This window comes from Panulirus ornatus, chromosome 2, assembly GCF_036320965.1.
Source record: "Panulirus ornatus isolate Po-2019 chromosome 2, ASM3632096v1, whole genome shotgun sequence".
NCBI lineage: Eukaryota > Metazoa > Arthropoda > Malacostraca > Decapoda > Palinuridae > Panulirus > Panulirus ornatus.
The window spans coordinates 75,756,801-75,778,297 of NC_092225.1; the positions used below are offsets into that span (position 1 = coordinate 75,756,801).

Genomic DNA, 21,497 nt, shown 5'->3' on the forward strand with positions numbered 1-21,497 from the left:
CAAACTGCATACTTGCTCCTCTTTCCAAAACTCTTACATTCACCTCCCTAACAACCCCATCCATAAACAAATTAAACAACCATGGAAACATCACACACCCCTGCCGCAAACCTACATTCACTGAGAACCAATCACTTTCCTCTCTTCCTACACGTACACATGCCTTACATCCTCGATAAAATATCATATGCCTTCTCCAGATCCATAAATGCTACATACAAATCCATTTGCTTTTCTAAGTATTTCTCACATACATTCTTCAAAGCAAACACCTGATCCACACATCCTCTACCACTTCTGAAACCACACTGCTCTTCCCCAATCTGATGCTCTGTACATGCCTTCACCCTCTCAATCAATACCCTCCCATATAATTTCTAAGGAATACTCAAACTTATACCTCTGTAATTTGAGCACTCACTCTTATCCCCTTTGCCTTTGTACAATGGCACTATGCAAGCATTCCGCCAATCCTCAGGCACCTCACCATGAATCATACACACATTAAATAACCTTACCAACCAGTCAACAATACAGTCACCCCCTTTTTTAATAAATTCCACTGCAATACCATCCAAACCTGCTACCTTGTCGGCTTTCATCTTCTGCAAAGCTTTTACTACCTCTTCTCTGTTTACCTAATCATTTTCCCTAACCCTCTCACCTTGTACACCACCTCGACCAAAACACCCTATATCTGCCACTCTATCATCAAACACATTCAACAAACCTTCAAAATACTCACTCCATCTCCTTCTCACATCACCACTACTTGTTATCACCTCCCCATTAGCCCCCTTCACTGAAGTTCCCATTTGCTCCCTTGTCTTACGCACTTTATTTACCTCCTTCCAAAACATCTTTTTATTCTCCCTAAAATTTAATGATACTCTCTCACCCCAACTCTCATTTGCCCTCTTTTTCACCTCTTGCACCTTTCTCTTGACCTCCTGCCTCTTTCTTTAATACATCTCCCACTCATTTGAATTTTTTCCCTGCAAAAATCATTCAAATGCCTCTCTCTTCTCTTTCACTAATAATCTTACTTCTTCATCCCACCACTCACTACCCTTTCTAATCAACCCACCTCCCACGCTTCTCATGCCACAAGCATCTTTTGTGCAAGCCATCACTGCTTCCCTAAATACATCCCAGTCCTCCCCCACTCCCCCCCCCCCCCCCCCTTACTCCTTTGTTCTCACCTTTTTCCATTCTGTACTCAGTCTCTCCTGGTACTTCCTCACACAAGTCTCCTTCCCAAGCTCACTTATTCTCATCACTCTCTTCACCCCAACTTTCTCTCTTCTTTTCTGAAAACCCATACAAATCTTCACCTTTGCTTCCACAAGATAATGATCAGACATCCCTCCAGTTGCACCTCTCAGCACATTAACATCCAAAAGTCTCTCTTTCGTGGGCCTATCAATCAACACATAATCTAATAATGCTCTCTGGCCATCTCTCCTAGTTACATACGTATACTTATGTATGTCTCGCATTTTAAACCAGGTATTCCCAATCACCAGTCCTTTTTCAGCACATAAATCTACAAGCTATTCACCATTTCCATTTACAACACTGAACACCCCATGTATACCAATTATTCCCTCAACTGCCACATTACTCACCTTTGCATTCAAATCACCCATCACTATAACCCGGTCTTGTGCATCAAAACCACTAACACACTCATTCAGCTGCTCCAAAAACAGTTGCCTCTCATGATCTTTCTTCTCATGCCCAGGTACATATGCACTAATAATCACCCATCTCTCTCCATCAACTTTCAGTTTTACCCATATCAATCTAGAATTTACTTTCTTACACTCTATCACATACTCCCACAACTCCTGTTTCAGGAGTAGTGCTACTGTATGCAAAGGTGAGTAATGTAGCAGTTGAGGGAATAATTGGTGTACATGGGGTGTTCAGTGTTGTAAATGGAAATGGTGAAGAGCTTGTAGATTTATGTGCTGAAAAAGGACTGGTGATTGGGAATACCTGGTTTAAAAAGAGAGATACACATAAGTATATGTATGTAAGTAGAAGAGATGGCCAGAGAGCGTAATTGGATTACGTGTTAATTGATAGGTGCGTGAAAGAGAGACTCCTGGATGTTAATGTGCTCAGAGGTGCAACTGGAGGGATGCCTGTTCATTATCTTGTGGAGGCAAAGGTGAAGATTTGTAGAGGTTTTCAGAAAAGAAGAGAGAATGTTGGGGTGAAGAGAGTGGTGAGAGTAAGTCAGCTTGGGAAGGAGACTTGTGTGAGGAAGTACCAGGAGAGACTGAGTACAGAATGGAAAAAGGTGTAAACAAAGGACATAAGGGGAGTGGGGGAAGAATGGGATGTATTTTGGGAAGCAGTGATGGCTTGCACAAAAGATGCTCGTGGCATGAGAAACGTGGGCGGTGGGCAGATTAGAAAGGGTAGCGAGTGGTGGGATGAAGAAGTAAGATTATTAGTAAAAGAGAAGAGAGAGGCGTTTGGATGACTTTTGCAGGGAAATAATGCAAATGAGTGGGAGATGTATAAAAGAAAGAGGCAGGAGGTCAAGAGAAAGGTGCAAGAGGTAAAAAAAGGGCAAAGAGAGTTGGGGTGAGAGAGTACCATTAAATTTTAGGGAGAATAAAAAGATGTTTTGGAAGGAGGTTCATAAAGTGCGCAAGACAGGGAAACAAATGGGAACTTCAGTAAAGGGGGCTAATGGGGAGGTGATAACAAGTAGTGGTGATGTGAGAAGATGGAGTGAGTATTTTGAAGGTTTGTTGAATGTGTTTGATGATTGAGTGGCAGATATAGAGTGTTTTGGTTGAGGTGGTGTGCAAAGTGAGAGGGTTAGGGAGAATGATTTGGTAAACAGAGAAGAGGTAGTAAAAACTTTGTGGAAGATGAAAGCCGGCAAGGCAGCAGGTTTGGATGGTATTGCAGTGGAATTTATTAAAAAAGGGGATGACTGTATTGTTGACTGGTTGCTAAGGTTATTTAATGTATGCATGACTCATGGTGAGGTGCATGAGGATTGGTGGAATGCTTGCATAGTGCCATTGTACAAAGGCAAAGGGGATAAGAGTGAGTGCTCAAATTACAGAGGTATAAGTTTGAGTATTCCTTAGAAATTATATGGGAGGGTATTGATTGAGAGGGTGAAGGCATGTACAGAGCATCAGATTGGGGAAGAGCAGTGTGGTTTCAGAAGTGGTAGAGGATGTGTGGATCAGGTGTTTGCTTTGAAGAATGTATGTAAGAAATACTTAGAAAAGCAAATGGATCTGTACGTAGCATTTATGGATCTGGAGAAGGCATATGATGAGAGTTAATATAGAAGTTCTGTGGAAGGTATTAAGAATATATGGTGTGGGGGCAAGTTGTGAGAAGCAGTGAAAAGTTTTTATCGAGGATGTAAGGCTTGTGTATGTGTATGAAGAGAGGAAAGTGATTGATTCTCAGTAAATACTGGTTTGCGGCAGGGGTGTGTGATGTCTCCATGGTTGTTTAATTTGTTTATGGATGGGGCTGTTAGGGAGGTGAATGCAAGAGTTTTGGAAAGAGGGGCAAGTATGCCGTCTGTTGTGGATGAGAGAGCTTGGGAAGTGAGTCAGTTGTTGTTCGCTGATGATACAGCACTGGTGGCTGATTCATGTGAGAAACTGAAGAAGCTGGTGACTGAGTTTGTTAAAATGTGTGAATGAAGAAAGCTGAGAGTAAATGTGAATAAGAGCAAGGTTATTAGGTACTGTAAGGTTAAGGGACGAGTCAATTGGGAGGTAAGTTTGAATGGAGAAAAACTGGAGGAATTGAAGTGTTTTAGATATCTGGGAGTGGATTTGGCAGCGAATGGAACCATGGAAGCGGAAGTGAATCATAGGGTGGGGGGAGGGGGCAAAAGTTCTGGGAGCATTGAAGAATGTGTGGAAGTCGAGAACATTATCTCAGAAAGAAAAAATGAGTATGTTTGAGGGAATAGTGGTTCCAACAATGTTATATGGCTGCGAGGTGTGGGCTATAGATAGAGTTGTGCGGAGGAGGGTGGATGTGCTGGAAATGAGATGTTTGAGGACAATATGTGGTGTGAGGTGGTTTGATCGAGTAAGTAGTAATAGGGTAAGAGAGATATGTGGTAATAAAAAGAGTGTGGTTGAGAGAGCAGAAGAGGGTGTTTTGAAATGGTTTGGTCACATGGAGAGAATGAGTGAGGAAAGATTGACCAAGAGGATATATGTATCAGAGTTGGAGGGAACGATGAGAAGTGGGAGACCAAATTGGAGGTGGAAAGATGGAGTGAAAAATATTTTGAGTGATCGAGGCCTGAGCATGCAGGAGGGTGAAAGGCGCGCAAGGAATAGAGTGAATTGGAATGATGTGGTATACCAGGGTCGACATGCTGTCAATGGATTGAACCAGGGTGTGTGAAGCATCTGGGATAAACCATGGAAAGTTCTGTGAGGCCTGGATGTGGAAAGGGAGCTGTGGTTTCAGTGCATTATACATGACAGCTAGAGACATCGACAAAGCAAAATAAATAATAAATATTTTTTTATTATACTTTGTCACTGTCTCCCGGATTAGCTACGTAGAGCAAGGAAACAGACGAAAGAATGGCCCAACCCACTCACATAAACACGTGTATACATACACGTCCACACACACACACACATATACATACCCATACATCTCAAGGTATACATATACACAGACACACAGACATATAAATATATACACATGTACATAATTGATACTGTCTGCCTTTATTCATTCCCATCGCCACCCCGCCACACATGAAATGACAACCCCTCTCCCCGCATGTGCACAAGGTAGCGCTAGGAAAAGACAACAAAGGCCACATTCGTTCACACTCAGTCTCTAGCAGTCATGTATGATGCACCCAAACCACAGCTCCCTTTCCACATCCAGGCAAGGTAGCACAAGGAAAGAGATGAAAGAATGGCCCAACCCACCCACATACACATGTATATACATACAAGTCCACATATGCACATATACATACCTATACATTTCAACATATATATATATATATATATATATATATATATATATATATATATATATATATATATACACACACAGACATATACATATATACACATGTACATAATTCATACTTGCTGCCTTTATTCATTCCCACCGCCACCCCACCACACATGAAATGACAACCCCCTCCCCCAGCATACGTATGGGGTAGCTTTAGGAAAAGACAACAAAGTCCACATTCATTCACACTCAGTCTCTAGCTGTCATGTATAATGCACCCAAACCATAGCTCCCTTTCCACATCCAGACCCAATAAAACTTTCCATGGTTTACCCCAGATGCTTCACATGCCCTGGTTCAATCCATTGACAGCATGTCGACCCCGGCATACCACATCGTTCCAATTCACTCTATTCTTTGCACGCCTTTCACCCTCCTGTATGTTCAGGTTCCGATCGCTCAAAATCTTTTCCACTCCATCCTTCCACCTCCAATTTGGTCTCCTACTTCTCCCTGTTCCCTCCACTTCTAACACATATATCCTCTTTGTCAATCTTTCCTCACTCATTCTCTCCATGTGACCAAACCATTTCAATACACCCTCTTCTGCTCTCTCAACCACACTCTTTTTATTACCATACATCTCTCTTACCCTTTCATTACATACTCGATCAAACCACCTCACACCACATATTGTCCTCAAACATCTCATTTCCAGCACATCCACCCTCCTCCGCACAACTCTATCTATAGCCCACGCCTCGCAACCATATAACATTATTGGAACCACTATTCCTTCAAACATACCCATTTTTGCTTTTCGAGATAATGTTCTCGCCTTCCACGCATTTTTCAATGCTCCCAGAACTTTCGCCCCCTCCCCCATCCTGTGACTCACTTCCGCTGCCAAATCCACTCCCAGATATCTAAAACACTTCACTTCCTCCAGTTTTTCTCCATTCAAACTTACTTCCCAATTGATTTGTCCCTCAACCCTACAGTACCTAATAACCTTGCTCTTATTCACATTTACTCTCAGCTTTCTTCTTTCAGCCACCAGCGCTGTATCATCAGCCAACAACAACTGACTCACTTCCCAAGTTCTCTCATCCACAACAGACGGCATACTTGCCCCTCTTTCCAAAACTCTTGCATTCACCTCTCTAACAACCTCATCCATTAACCATGGAGACATCATACACCCCTACCACAAATTGACATTCACTGAGAACCAATCACTTTCCTCTCTTCCTACTCGTACACATGCCTTACATCCTCGATAAAAAACTTTTCACAGCTTCTAGCAACTTGCCTCCCGCACCATATATTCTTAATACCTTCCACAGAGCATCTCCATCATATGCCTTCTCCAGATCCATAAATGCTACGTACAAATCCATTTGCTTTTCTAAGTATTTCTCATATACATTTTTCAAAGCAAACACCTGATCCACACATCCTCTACCACTTCTGAAACCACAATGCTCTTCCCCAATCTGATGTTCTGTACATGCTTTCACCCTCTCAATCAGTACACTCCCATATACTTTCCCAGGAATACTCAACAAACTTACACCTCTGTAATTTGAGAAATCACCCTCATCCCCTTTGCCTTTGTACAATGGCACTATGCATGCATTCCGCCAATCCTCAGGCACCTCACCACGAGTCACACATACATTAAATAACCTTACCAACCAGTCAACAACACAGTCACCCCCATTTTTAATAAATTCCACTGCAATACCATCCAAACCCACTGCCTTGCCAGCTTTCATCTTATGCAAAGCTTTTACTAACCTCCTCTCTGTTTACCAAATCATTCTCCCTAACCCTCTCACTTTGCACACCACATCGACCAAAACACCCTATGTCTGCCACTCTATCATCTAACACATTCAACAAACCCTCAAAATACTCACTCCATCTCCTTCTCACATCACCACTACTTGTCATCACCTCCCCATTTGCCCCCTTTCACTGATGTTCCCATTTGTTCTCTTGTCTTATGTACTTTATCTACCTCCTTCCAAAACATCTTTTTATTCTCCCTAGAATTTAATGATACTCTCACACCCCAACTCTCATTTGCCCTCTTTTTCACCTCTTGCACCTTTCTCTTGACCTCCTGCCTCTTTCTTTCATACATCTCCCCCTCATTTGCACTATTTCCCTGCAAAACTCGTCCAAATGCCTCTCTTTTCTCTTTCACTAATAATCTTACTTCTTCATCCCACCACTCACTACCCTTTCTAATCTGCCCACCTCCCATGTTTCTCATGCCACAAGCATCTTTTGAGCAAGCCATCACTACTTCCCTACGTACATCCCTCTGGTTGCACCTCTCAGCACATCAACATCCAAAAGTCTCTCTTTTGCGGGCCTATCAATCAACAAGTAATCCAATAATGCTCTCTGGCCATCTCTCCTACTTACATACATATACTTATGTATATCTCTCTTTTTAAACCAGGTATTCCCAATCACCAGTCCTTTTTCAGCACATAAATCTACAAGCTCTTCACCATTTCCATTTACAACACTGAACACCCCATGTACACCAATTATTCCCTCAACTGCTACATTACTCACCTTTGCATACAGTAGCACTACAAGAAGTGGGACACCAAACTGGAGGTGGAAAGGAACGAAAAAAAATTTTGAGCAATTGGGGCCTGAACATACAGGAAGGTGAGAGGCGTGCAAGGAACAGAGTGAAGTGGAACTATATGGTATACCAGGGTCGCCATGCTGTCAATGGACTGGGCCAGGGCATGTGAAACATCTGGGGTAAACCATGTTAAGGTCTGTGGGGCGTGGATGTGGAAAGGGAGCTGTGATTTTGGTACATTACACATGATAGCTAGAGACTGGGTGTAAATGAATGTGACCTTTTTTGTCTGTTCTGGCACTACCTTGATGAAGCAGGGGATAGCGATACTGTTTCCTGTGGGGCGGAGTAATTCCGGGAATGGATGAAAGCAAGCAAGTATGAATAAATACATGTGTATATATAATAATTTGTATGGCTTTGACACAAAATGAAACTGATAAAATTAGGAAAAATCTAAGACAAATTTTTCATGCAGAACTGAGGGAGTATCATGAATGCATGCAAGAGCTGCAACTATATAGCTTTCAGAAAGGGGGGCAAAGATATATGATAATATACGCATGCATTAGAACAAATAGAGGGAATATGTGTGGAAGTCGAGAACATTATCTCGGAAAGCAAAAATGGGTATGTTTGAAGGAATAGTGGTTCCAACAATGTTATATGGTTGCGAGGCATGGGCTATGGATAGAGTTGTGCGGAGGAGGGTGGATGTGCTGGAAATGAGATGTTTGAGGACAATATGTGGTGTGAGGTGGTTTGATCGAATAAGTAATAAGAGGGTAAGAGAGATGTGTGGTAATAAAAAGAGTGTGGTTGAGAGAGCAGAAGAGGGTGTTCTGAAATGGTTTGGTCACATGGAGAGAATGAGTGAGGAAAGATTGACCAAGAGGATATATGTGTCAGAGGTGGAGTGAACTAGGAGAAGTGGGAGACCAAACTGGAGGTGGTAAGACGGAGTGAAAAAGATTTTGAGTAATCGGTGCCTCAACATGCAGGAGGGTGAAAGGCGTGCAAGGAATAGAGTGAATTGGAACGACGTGGTATACTGGGGTCGACGTGCTGTCAATGGATTGAACCAGGGCATGTGAAGCGTCTGGGGTAAACCATGGAAAGTTCTGTGGGGCCTAGGTGTGGAAAGGGAGCTGTGATTTTGGTGCATTATTACATGACAGCTAGAGACTGAGTGTGAGCGAATGTGGCCTTTGTTGTCTTTTCCTAGCGCTACCTCGCGCACATGAGGGGAGAGGGGGTAGTTATTTCATGTGTGGCGGGTTGGGAATGGGAATGAATAAAGGCAGACAGTATGAATTATGTACATGTGTATATATGTATATGTCTGTGTGTGTATATATATGTATACGCTGAGATGTATAGGTATGTATATTTGTGTGTGTGGATGTGTATGTATATACGTGTGTATGTGGGTGGGTTGGGCCATTCTTTCGTCTGTTTCCTTGCGCTACCTTGCTAACGTGGGAGACAGCGACAAAGCAAAATAAATAATAAATTAATAATAAATGAAAAAAAGTACAAGTAAAACTTCAAAAACTGGAAGAACCAGATCAATCCTTAATCCACAAGAATACCTTGAATACATCAAAAAGACCAATTTTTTTTTTCTTAAAAGATGGAAAGATTATTCAGTGTTCTACTAAGTGAAATGAAAGACGTACAGCCTCACTTCTATGCTTTGCAAATCACCATGATTACACAGGGAGAAAAAGTTATTCTGCATATTTCTGCAATATAGATATGAATGTTTATTTTAACTCAAATGCATTTCACAAATTCACTTCAAGCCCATACCAATCTTGTTATTCATTCCAACACTGAGGAGAAAGATACACACCATTCCTTCAGCAATCATGTCTGGATTGTCATTTCCAATGTCGAAGTCAAACTGGATGGCCTCATTCTCTTTATGCTTATCTTTCCTTTTCTTTGCATCAACAACTCGTAACCTGTTCACAGAAAAACTATCAAATAAAATGCAACATGAAAACAACTAATAAAAAAAACCCATATATTCATTTTGTTCTGAAATAATTTTACATGTAATACTAAAGTTCACTAGTGCATTCACATTATGGAAGTTCTAGAAATTCTAAAACATTATGAAAACACATCTAGTCCAAAACATTTCTTTATTTGTTCCAACCTTAGAACAACTTTTCCTAGGTCAGAGGCTATTGCTTCTTCTTTGTTTCCCAAATCCAACTTGATGCCCGTGTCTTCTTGAAAGAACTCATGGTTAAGGAGATCTTTTACAGTTGGTCTGTAAGAAAAGAAACATGAAAATATCATTACCAGCACTAGACAAATAAATTGTTTCATACTACAAATGAAATTAAACTGAATATAAAAGGAAGCAGATTTTGATTATGATACAAAAATCCATGACTATATTGGGAAAACCAAGGATATATGCTCAAAGCGCACATACAAATTTTCTTTTGGGCAATTCCTAAGAAATTTTTTCAAGTGGGACCTATCTTTACTGAAACTAACTGAATTCAGATGATTAGTGACTGCAATAGTTTTTAATTCTGTCACAGCCTAAGCCTTCCAAAATATGGCATAAAACCCTTCATTCCCTCTCTTTGTCCATCAAGATCAATACAGGCAACATTTGTCCAAAAAAAGGAAACAAGAAGCCAGTGTGGCACCAAGCACTTTCTTGGCTCATCCTAACTAGGTATAGAAACAAGTTTCTGACTCAAAAAATACAATCTTATCCTGACACTGGTCACTGAGCTACGAGTTCAACCATACATGGAATGAAGGCCACTCACTCATCTTCAATCTAGGCTTAATCCTTTTAGATACTGAAGAACAGTTAAACGGAAGAGTTTTAGTTCTCATTATTTTCACACATGTTCACCATTTCCTACAAAATGAGATAGCACCAGGAACAGACAAAGAGATGGCCTCATTTGTTCACATCAACTCTGTAGCTGTGATGTACAATGCACCAAAACCAGAACCTCCTATCCACAGTCAAGCCCCATTAGATCTTTCTACGGCTTCCCTTGACTACTTTATATGCCCTGATTCAGCCCATTTGACAGCCTACTATCCCTTGCTTAACACACTCCTCAAATTCACTCTATCTCTTGCATACCTCAAATCTTCCTTGATGTTCTGGTCCTGACCCTTCAAAACACCTTTCACTCCTTCCTTCAATCTTCATTTCAACTGTCTTCCTCTTCTCCTTGTGCCCTCCACTTTTTATGCACATACCCTCTTAGTTAGCCTCTTCTCACTCACTATCAATATGTCCAAAATATTTCAAGCAAATATTCTTCAGCTCTTTAAACCATATCTTTCTTACTACCATACCTCTTTCTCTAACCCTATCATTCCTTAATCAATTAACCTTCCACACATCACATGTCCTCAAATATCTCAATTTCAATATATCCATCTTCTATCATTTTTGATCAAGGGCCCATGCCTTACACACATACAAAACCATGCAGACTACTATACTGTAAAACATACCTATCTTTATCTCATAGACCCTGACCTTTCTATCCACACACTCCTTGCACCCAGGGCTTCAGCCCCCTCTCCCATCTTTCCACACACTCCTTGCACCCATGACTTTAGCCCCCCCTCCCATCCCATGGCTAACTTCAGTTTCAAAAGTTTTATCTGCTGTCACATCTACTCTCAGGTACCTAAAACACTCCACTTTCTTCATGTTCTCTCCATGCAGTCAAAGAAAAAAAAAATGCCCTGCTTAACTCACTTTTCTTTATAACCTTACTTTTATTTACAATGATTCTCCTAAAGCCACAATGTTTCTCCTCAATCTGATGTTCTGTTCATGGCAACACCTCAAGTGCCACTTTCCAATACAATTTACCAAGTATACTCAAGAAATTTGTCTTTATAATTCAAACTTTCACCTTTTCCCCCTTGTATTCATACAATGGCCCTATACAGGAATTCTGCCAATCCTCAGACACCTTACCATGAGCATATATACACTGAAAATGCCAACTAAGCAATCAACAACTGCAATATCAATCACTGTGCTGCCTTGCCACATTCCATCTTGTGCAAGGTTTTCATCAACTATCTTTTCAACAAACCACTTTCCATGACTCACTTCATGTACCTACTCAATCCAAACATCTCACATCTGTCTCTCTATCATCAAACATATTCAACAATCCTTCCAAGTACAAATTCTATCTCCTCTTAACCTCATCTTTGCCTGTTACCACCTCTCTATTTGACCTTTTAAATGTGTTTCCATTTGTTCACTTGTTATTCTCACATTATTAACCTCCTACCAAAATACCTTTTTATTTTCCTTGAAGTTTGCTGATACTCACTTACCTGAACTCTCATTTGCCTCCTGTTTCAGCCCCCACACCCTCTTGACCTCCTCCTGCTTTCTCTTGTACACTCCCAGTCACTTGTGTCCCTTCTCTGTAAGTAATGCCCATGCAACCAGCACTCCAGACTCTCAACCCACCGCCTCCAACAGCCCATCTTGCTAGACATCACATTCTGCTCATCAGCACTACACACAAGGCACTGACCAACCAGAACACCTATGACAAATCATCTTCTGACCACTTGCCCATTCTGAGAACACTCCATCTAGCTCCCCTAATCATCACAACCACAAAAAAATTAACTACAAGAAAACAGACTGGCCGCCCTTTACACACATGGAAAAGCTCCAGAACTTCAGCATAGTCAATTTCTCCCTATACCATGCAATCTGACACTTCATCAACATCTTCAAACAAGGATGCAAAGAGCACATACCACAATGGCACTAAAATATAACTCAAACTTCTCCCAAAAAATTACACGCTTCATAAAGCAAAGAAACCAGCTCAGACACAACTGCTCACCATCAACAGAAATCTGAGAACAAATCTAAACTCCAAATAATGCCATCACTAACCTAATCACTGAATGTCAAACTGAAATATGGCACTCCCTCTCCTACACTGTGAATCACAAGACCTAAGGCAACAAACTCTGGTGTATATTAAAGAAAATTTAGTCGCACTGCACCAGCCCAGCCACAAATCATAAGAACTCCTAACCCATTCCAATCAAATTCCTTCTCCCAAATAAGACACAAACATATTCATGAGCCACTACTAAAAAAATCAGCCACAAACCAACCCCACCCTAAAACAGAAAAAGCATGAAAAACCAACACAAAATCCATCCAGAAACAACTGCCCACCCACTCTTTACTCCTACTGACACATAAAAGCAATTAAAACTCAAAGAACTTTCCTGCTACTGGCCCTAATAACATATCAATCTGTGACATAAAACACTAAGGCACATTTGTAATTCTAGCATTTACTGATACATTCAACTACTCCTGGCTGCACAAAATAAAAAAAAAATCCATAACATCTGGGAACTAGCCAACATTATCCCAACCCTAAAACCCTCCAAACCTCCTTCTACCACCCAATATCACATCTACCCTCAGTATCCATACTCTCAAAATAAATGAACCACAATAAAAATTAAACAAAACATCCCATTCTCAGACCCAAACACTCTAACACCACCCAACAAACTGATCTCACACAACATATGCTAGATAGATTCAACTAGCCACAACTCCCTTCCCAAACAGAACTAGTGGTAACAGACATCAACAAATCATTGGAAGCTGCCACCAACACATCCTCACAAAAAATTACTTGATATCAACTTACACAACAATGACAAAAGGTGGTTGGTCAATTCCATACCCAGCTGCCATTCCACAGTCATTCACAATGGCCTCACTCTTAAAACACTTCAACTACCTCAGGCAAGCCTCAACATGAAGGTCCTTCAGATGCATGCATCCTCACAATCACATTAAAATACCCTGACATCACATAGCATCATCAAACATGCATTACATTACACAACTGGAACAACAGCTCACCCAGACAGAATGTCTATATCTCCAAGGAAGTCTTCAATCACTCTCTTTACTCAAGACAAACATGAATCCAGCTCACAACCTCCAGTCACCTTGAATGGACAAAACACTATTCTAGGCATCACAAACGACACACACTCACCATCCACAAAAATCAAAACAAAAGTAACAAATTAAATGCCCTCAGAACACTAACTGGCACCAGATTTGAAAAACAAAATCCCTCAACATCCTACATAAGCAATTCATCAGCTCTTCTATAAACTATGCCTCAACTGTCTGATCTTCCACCCCTTCAAAAGTAAATATAACAAAGCTGCAAGAAACACAGAATGGTGTACTCAGGACAACTGTTGGCTGTCTACCAACAAAAAACACTCAACACTTTCACAAAAAAACAAAGATCACAATACAGTCCTACTTCAACATACTCAGCACTCAATTCTGTGCAGCTGCAATAGACCCCACCTGCCCTTGCCACTCTATAACTAACCACCAACCCCAAGTAAAAATAAAAAGTTTATCCCTGCCTCACATTTTAATAACCTCTACCCACAGATCCCCTCATCCAACAAATATAGCACAGGCAAAAATCATACACACTGAAATAACCAAAACACACTACACAAATGACCCCCTAACTTGGTCTTAAGCTCCAGCCCACCAGTCATACACCCATCAGAAACCACAATCCCCAGACAAACATAAGTCACACTATCCTGGTCATGATCTGGGCATCAACCACCACTACAAAACTACAAACCTTTCAACATATTCCTATACCATTCATGCCTTCGATGCAACTTACATAAAAAAGACACTAAGCACTTACTTAATTGCCTTGCACTCTCTGCACAAAGGCACACACACACACACATTACAACACTTTGACCTGTGGTTCCAACCACTGGATATGACCAGCTTCCTGAGTGCTGCAGGAGCTTCAAAAAGAAGTAGGTATTTGTGTAAGTATGTGGAAAGAGGAGCAGGTATGCTGTCTACTGGGAGTGGGGGATCCTGGGAGGTGTGAGAGTTTGTGTTTGCTGATGATACAGTGCTGGTAACAGATGTGTGAGAAACTGTAGAAACTAGTTTCTGAGTTAGGGTTTGTGTTTAAGGAGACAATTGAGAGTACAAGTGAACAAAAGCAAGGTTAAAGGGTTTAGCAATAAAAGGGAGTTGGAATGAAGAGACCTTGGAGGAAGTAAAGAGTTGTAGATACTTAGGAATAGATATGGCAATGAATGGAACCACAGGAGCTGAAGTGAGTCATACGTGAGGGATCAAAGGTCTTAGGTGCACTGAGGAATGGTAGAAAGAAAGGTCATTGTTTTTGACGGCAAATGTGTGTATGTTTAATGGTATGGTAGTCCTGTTGGTGCTATTATGGATGTGAGGCATGAGCCTTAAATAAATATGTGAAGGATAGGGTAAATGTGTTAGAAATTAAATGTTTGAGAACAGTATGTGGTGTAAAGAAGGTTGACTGAATAAAAAATATTAAGGTAAGAGAGAGGTGTGCTAGTAATAGAAACACGTATGAAAAAGCTGAATAGGGTGTGGACAATGAAGGGGATGAGTGAGTAAAGGATGAACAAAGACCAAAGACGAGATGACAAAGTACTAAAATGTGTGAAGATATGGAAAAAATTTTTTGCAGACACTGTGGAATAGAGAACTAAGCCAGTGGAATAGCTGCTGAAAAAAGCATGATAAAACAAGCAATACAGGTGACAGGATGAAGAGAGGTGGTCAGGAAAAACATCACATTTCTCAACATGCAAGTCAAATGGTGAACACTATGTGCTAGCCCTGAAGAGGTACTCATAAGTATGTACAAGAGGGGCTGCTGAAGCTTTAAGACTGCACTACAATCAGTAGTTCAGACAAAGAACTTCTTTGAAGTGAGAAGTTCCTTGACTAAACAAACAATTCTACAGCTTCACCAAAGATGACTTTTCACTCAAGGTATAACCTGATGCACGCAGAGTCTGGGAACACTATTCAAAAAAGTCTTAAGGATTATGGTACAAGCATATCACAAGTTATGCTTTCTTCTGTCCTTTATTTTCTCCCTTTTTTTTCTCATTTTCAGGCTTTCACCATAATAAACTTAAAAGTATAACAAACTCAACTCAATACAGTAATCTTTCATACAATATCTTTTCAAATAATCTTGGTCTTTTTACATAATTTTGGTGTGACTAAAGATTATTTGGAGAAAAGTGATATCTCTTATTGTCAAGAAGACTCAGAAAGAGACAGACTGAAATGGAATGTGGTTAAATGCCTGAAGGCAAAGGAGAATCAAGTGTTGTCAGTGCTTCAACCTTTAGTCAAGCAACTGGAGCTCCTTGCAGAAAAACTGAACCCGGTAACCCTTGGCCATACCTGAGCAAATATTCTGAATACATGGCCCCAAAGAGTGAGCAGTACCTGGAATGTAAGTGCTTGCTGTAACTGTTGAATGAGAACTTACTCTCAATAAGCAACAAGGGCCAAAAAACCTTAAACAACATGTCTCCAGAGGCCACTCTCACGTCCAGAACCAGTTCGACCGGTCATCAAGGACAGGGTGGCGATCCAGAAAAGGAGGAAGTGGTCAAGGTCTGGAGTGCCTCAGCGACAAAAGGCTGAGAACCATCGTTCAGCCGACAATACAGACCATGACGACTGTCTAGAGTCACCAAGGCTCTCTTTGAAGAGGTCAGTAAATTCAATTAACACTCTTTCAACTTTATCTAAAAGTTTCTATGTCAGTAAATTACGATGAACCATAATGAATCTGTATTTTTTTTATTATTCAATCACTTTCTTTGTGGACAACATGTTGCCACTCGACATTGTTGACTCTGAATCTTTAAAGGATTACCAACACCAGTGTTTCTGGTCAACACATACTATTTAGGAAGATGCTTACCGGGCATATCAAAGACGTGTATGTCTGTTTTGGCTATTTTACCCTCGCAGGCATATTGATACAAGCATCTGCAAATGCATCTTCTAGTTATTGATGTTAAACATAGGTTTCGAGTGACATAAATATATACTGAAAACCATTAGTATTAATAATTTTTTTTCATACACATTTGCCATTTCCCGCATTAACGAGGTAGTGTTAAGAACAGAGGACTGAGCCTTAGAGGGAATATCCTCACTCGGCACCCTTTTCTGTTCCTTCTTTTGGAAAATTAAAAAACAGGAGGGGAGGATTTTCAGCCCCTCGCTCCCTTCTCATTTAGTCACCTTTTACAATATGCAGGGAATACTTGGGAAGTATTTTAATAAATTTTAATAAACTTTTCAAGGTCTGACAAGAAGAGGCAGCCCCCAAGGGACATCCTCAACTCTGTACAGTGGGTCTCAACTACAGCAGATGTTTAGACATGTGCCTACAGGTATGCTTAAATTCTCATCAAATTACCTTTACTTCAATTATAAAGAACAGTAATAAACAGTGATTTATATCAATTAATTCATTACAATGATCTTAAAACAAAATTGAAAATTTCATATAGAGAGAATACATTTCACCTGAATCACAGAATCAATTCAAAGAATTCCATAATCCATTTCATTTCAGGTTATTTATGAGGATGACTGTACACTGGATTGACCACGAAACCCTTCTCATGCAGAAGTCAGTTTTAGCGTGTAGATGACTTACTGGAAAACACACCTTCAACATCCTTAAGAAGATGTATGAGGTGCACTTCTACTTCACAACTGAGTCATAGGTCTGCAGGACTACTACTGACAATGGCAGCAACTTTGTCAAGGCATTTAAGTACTTAAAACAGATTTTGTCTTAAATTTCATTGTTCACATTCCTTTACTTTTCTAATCATTTACATTTTTCATATTTTCTATAACAATGAATTAAAAAGTATGTTAATTGTGTTTCATTGTGTAGTGCCTTTGGAAAATGAATGAGGAGGTGCCTGAGGAGGTCCAGGAGGAAGAAGGTGTGGGGTGGACCAATGATGCGGACATCATTCAGGTTAAGGATCTGGCATTGGTATTGGAAGGTAAACAGGGACTACTGGTTATCTCTTGATTTCTTCCTCTTTTTACAGGTCATGCAAAGTATTGTATTTTCACTCAAACATAATAACTGAATAAATTTAAAATTTTCAGCTGGTTCCACAAAAGATTCTGAATACATCCTCCTAAAGCACACAAGGTGCTCCAACCACATCATGAACCTAGTGACCACCTTTGACGCTGACAAGGCCTTGAAGAACTCACCATTCTACAGGAAGATGTACTGGCCTGCTTTTGGTAGAGCTACGGAGCTGTGGAACAAGCAGGCAACAAGTTCACATGCCTCAGACACCATCAAGACCAAGATGGGGATGCTGCTGATGGTCTCCACCATTTAGAGATGGAGCTCCGTACATGACAGGGAGTCTCGTCTGGTCAACATCTTTCGAGACAGGGAGAAGCTTTATGGACTACAATGGATATGCAACATTCTTGGGGTACCTTTGTTTCTTCTTGAGTGACTTCTTACTTTACTTTTTTATCTAATTTCACTTTTCTTTTGAACAGGTATTAATGTTAAAACTTAAAGGTAAAAAATTATTTAAAAACTAAAAAATCTTAGTACAGGACTAAAATATTCAGTTTTTCTTTCAGCTGATATTTGCTTCTTTAAAGAGTATCTTGAGGTGATGCAACCAGTCTGTAAGGCATTGGACATCATGCAACGGGAGGACAGCTATGGGGCACTTCTGCCCACCTTGGCCATCTCTCTCAAAATGTTGAAGGAGCTGAAGGAAAGCACTGATGTCAATATGTGTCAGCCACCAGTAGTTGCTGTCTAGACTGGCATAAAAAGCAGGTTTGGTCGCCTTTCTGAGGACATGGGCTTCCTCCTGGCAGCTGCACTAAACCCTCAGTTCAAATTGGGCTGGGAGAGACTGCTGGAGGACAATGTCATGTATGATATCAAGGAGATCAGAGTCAAGATGAAGAAGCAGATGGTAATTATGGTGGAGAAGATTCTGACAGACTCTGGCAAGGAGCCCAGTAGCAAGTGAGGATGAGAATGACCAGGATGAAGACTTTGGGGCTCTCTACGAGTGTGGGGCAAAAAGCAAAGAAACTGAAACAAAGCTGATGCAAACATTTCTCAGCGAGAGGCCTGTGAAACCCTTAATCATCAAGAAATACTCGTTCTCAAACCCGGCATTGAAGGATTTGTTCCTAACGTTTAATATGCCTATCCCTTCCAGTGCTGTCATAAAGCAGCTCGTCTCTTTGGGGAAATATGTTCTTGAGCTGAAAAGATCAGGGTTCAGTGACAGCCATTTTGAAATGCTGGTTTTCTTGAAGGGAAAGTAAAGTACTATTGTAGTTACTTGTATTACATACTATTAAATAATATTTGTATTACCTGTACCGGTGTTTCATTTCAAATAAATATTTTTCACTTATAATACATGAAAGGACTAAGGGCCTTGTCTAGCATTGTTTTTTTCTTCAAGAAGGGCTGTGAGAACCAGGTGCCCATCCTTGACCATAACTAGATGTTTGATTATTCTATCTAAAAAAAGTGTTCCACTGCATGTAGTAATTAAACCAACTTTTCTCTCTAGGTGGAGGTGTTTTCCTCTCACCTAGGGATGGCACATTCTAGTATATCTAGGCGATAAAGCAATATCATACTTAGTTTTGTTTCTTTGTGTGAGAAATACTTAGAAAAACAGATGGATTTGTATGTAGCATTTATGGATATGGAGAAGGCATATGATACGATTGATAGAGATGCTTTGTGGAAGGTGTTAAGAGTAGATGGTGCGGGAGGTAAGCTGCCAGAGGTAGTGGAAAGTTTTTACCAAGGATGTATGACATGAGTACGAGTAAGAAGAGAGGAGAGTGATTGGCTCCCAGTGAAGATCAGTCTGCAGCAAGGGTGTGCAATGTCCCCATGGTTGTTTAATTTGTTTATGGAAGGGGTGGTTAGGGAGATAAATGCAAGAGTTTTGAAGAGGGGCAAATATGCAGCCTGTTGGGATAAGAGGGCCTGGAAAGTGAGTCAGTTGTTGTTCACCAATGATACAGCACTGGTGGCTGATTTGAGGGGGAACTGCAGAAGTTGGTGACTGAGTTTGGAAAAATGTGTGAAAGGAGAAAGTTGAGAGTAAATAAGAATAAGAGCAAGATTATTAAGTTCAGTGGGCTGAGGGACAAGTTAATTGGGATGTAAGTTTGAATGAAGAAAAACTGGAGGAAGTAAAGTGTTTTAGATATCTGGGAGTGGACTTAGCAGCAAATGGAACCATGGAAGCAGAAGCGAGTCACAGGGTGGGGGAAGGAGCGAAGGTTCTGGGAGTGATGAAAAATGTGTGGAAGGAGAGAACGTTAGCATGGGCTATGGATAGGGTTGTATGGAGGAGGGTGGATGTGATGGAAATGAAATGATTCTGAGGACAATATGTGGTGTGAGGTGATTTGATCGAGTAAGTAATGAAAGGGTAAGAGAGATGCGTGGAAATAAAAAGAGTGTAACAGAGAGAGCACACAAGGGTCTGTTGAAATGGTTTGGACATATGGAGAGAATGAGTGAGGAAAGACTGACAAAGGAAACAGCATTGCTACCCCCTGCTTCAACGAGATAGCGCCAGGAAAACACATAAAAAGGCCACATTCATCCACACTCAGTCTAGTTATCATGTGTAATGCACCGAAACCTCAAATCCCTATCCACATCCAGGCCCCACAGGCCTTTCCAATGGTTTACCCCAGATGCTTCACATGCCCTGATTCAGTCTACTGACAGCACATCAACCCCAGTATACCACATCGTTTCAATTCACTCTGTTCCTTGCACACCTCTCACCCTCCTGTATATTCAGGACCCGACAGCTCAAAATCGGTTTCACTCTCTCCTTCCACCTCCAACTTGGTCTCCCGCTTCTCCTTGTTCTCTCAACCTCTGACAAATATATCCTCTTTGTCAATCTCTCCTCACTCATTCTCTCCATATGTCCCAACCACTTCAACACACCCTCTTCTACTCTCTCAACCAAACTTTCTTATTTCCAAACATCTCTCTTACCCTTTAATTACTTACTCGATCAAACCACCTCACACCACAATATTGTCCTCAAACATCTCATTTCCAACTAGATGTCTAAGTATTCATAATGAACACATTTCCAGCCACCTGTTGCTTGTTGTTGTTTTTCATTACAGAAAACAATTCTGAGTTAGATTCCACAGAACACAATAAGAATTTCACATAGCTTCATAAGGTAAAAAAATGGATGCGCTTAGAGCCAACTCATTTAAAAGTACCTTTTTCAGGAAAGCAATCTTAATGTTAAACTGTGCCCAACTGCATCTGATGCTGCCTGAGCCTAAAGAGCTGATACACTTACCAAACTGATGCTTGTTTATGTAAAGCAGCTATGAAATTTTCATTAACACCTACGTTAACAAGCATTAGACGAATTTTTCGAAACTAATAAACCTAAGTCAAGTTATATGCTTCTGCTAGCTAACTTAAATATGTTTTCAGCATATGATTACATGCCACTCATCTGTCTTACTGGAAAATAAGCAAACTTTTTCAATAATTCAATGGCCACACTGTTACTCTATGGTCAAACTTACACCATGCAGTGTAAGGCAAAGCTGAAGCATTTTAACAATTAGCTAGCTCAACAAGTATGCCACGAAGTTTTCAAACTCCATAAGTAAGCTCAGCTTAGATAACATCTGAGAAGAGCTAACAGGCATCTACAAGAGAAACCTGTTTCTTAGTCAGCAAAAAGTCATGAAACAGAACAACGCAACATGTTAGAAGGCAAATATGTCAGTCAATACAGACTTTTGTAAAGTTATTCTTAGTAACAGCAGAGCTGATATACAATACTTAGTTTTGTATATAATTATATGTGGATCAGATCTTTGCAATGAGATTGGCTGTGGAAAAGCATCTTGCAAAAGGTATGAAGC

The 21,497-nt window shown here is 40.6% G+C and overlaps 1 protein-coding gene across 1 annotated transcript in view; it reads right to left on the bottom strand.

Moving 5' to 3' along the window:
- LOC139757294 (uncharacterized) overlaps nt 1-21,497 on the bottom strand; it is a 517,589-nt gene that overhangs the window by 386,609 nt on the left and 109,483 nt on the right. The window contains exons 7-8 of the mRNA XM_071677667.1: nt 9,768-9,884; nt 9,459-9,570 (exon numbers count right to left, since the gene is read on the bottom strand). Coding sequence (XP_071533768.1) covers nt 9,459-9,570; nt 9,768-9,884 — 229 coding nt within the window. The remainder of the gene's footprint in view (nt 1-9,458; nt 9,571-9,767; nt 9,885-21,497) is intronic.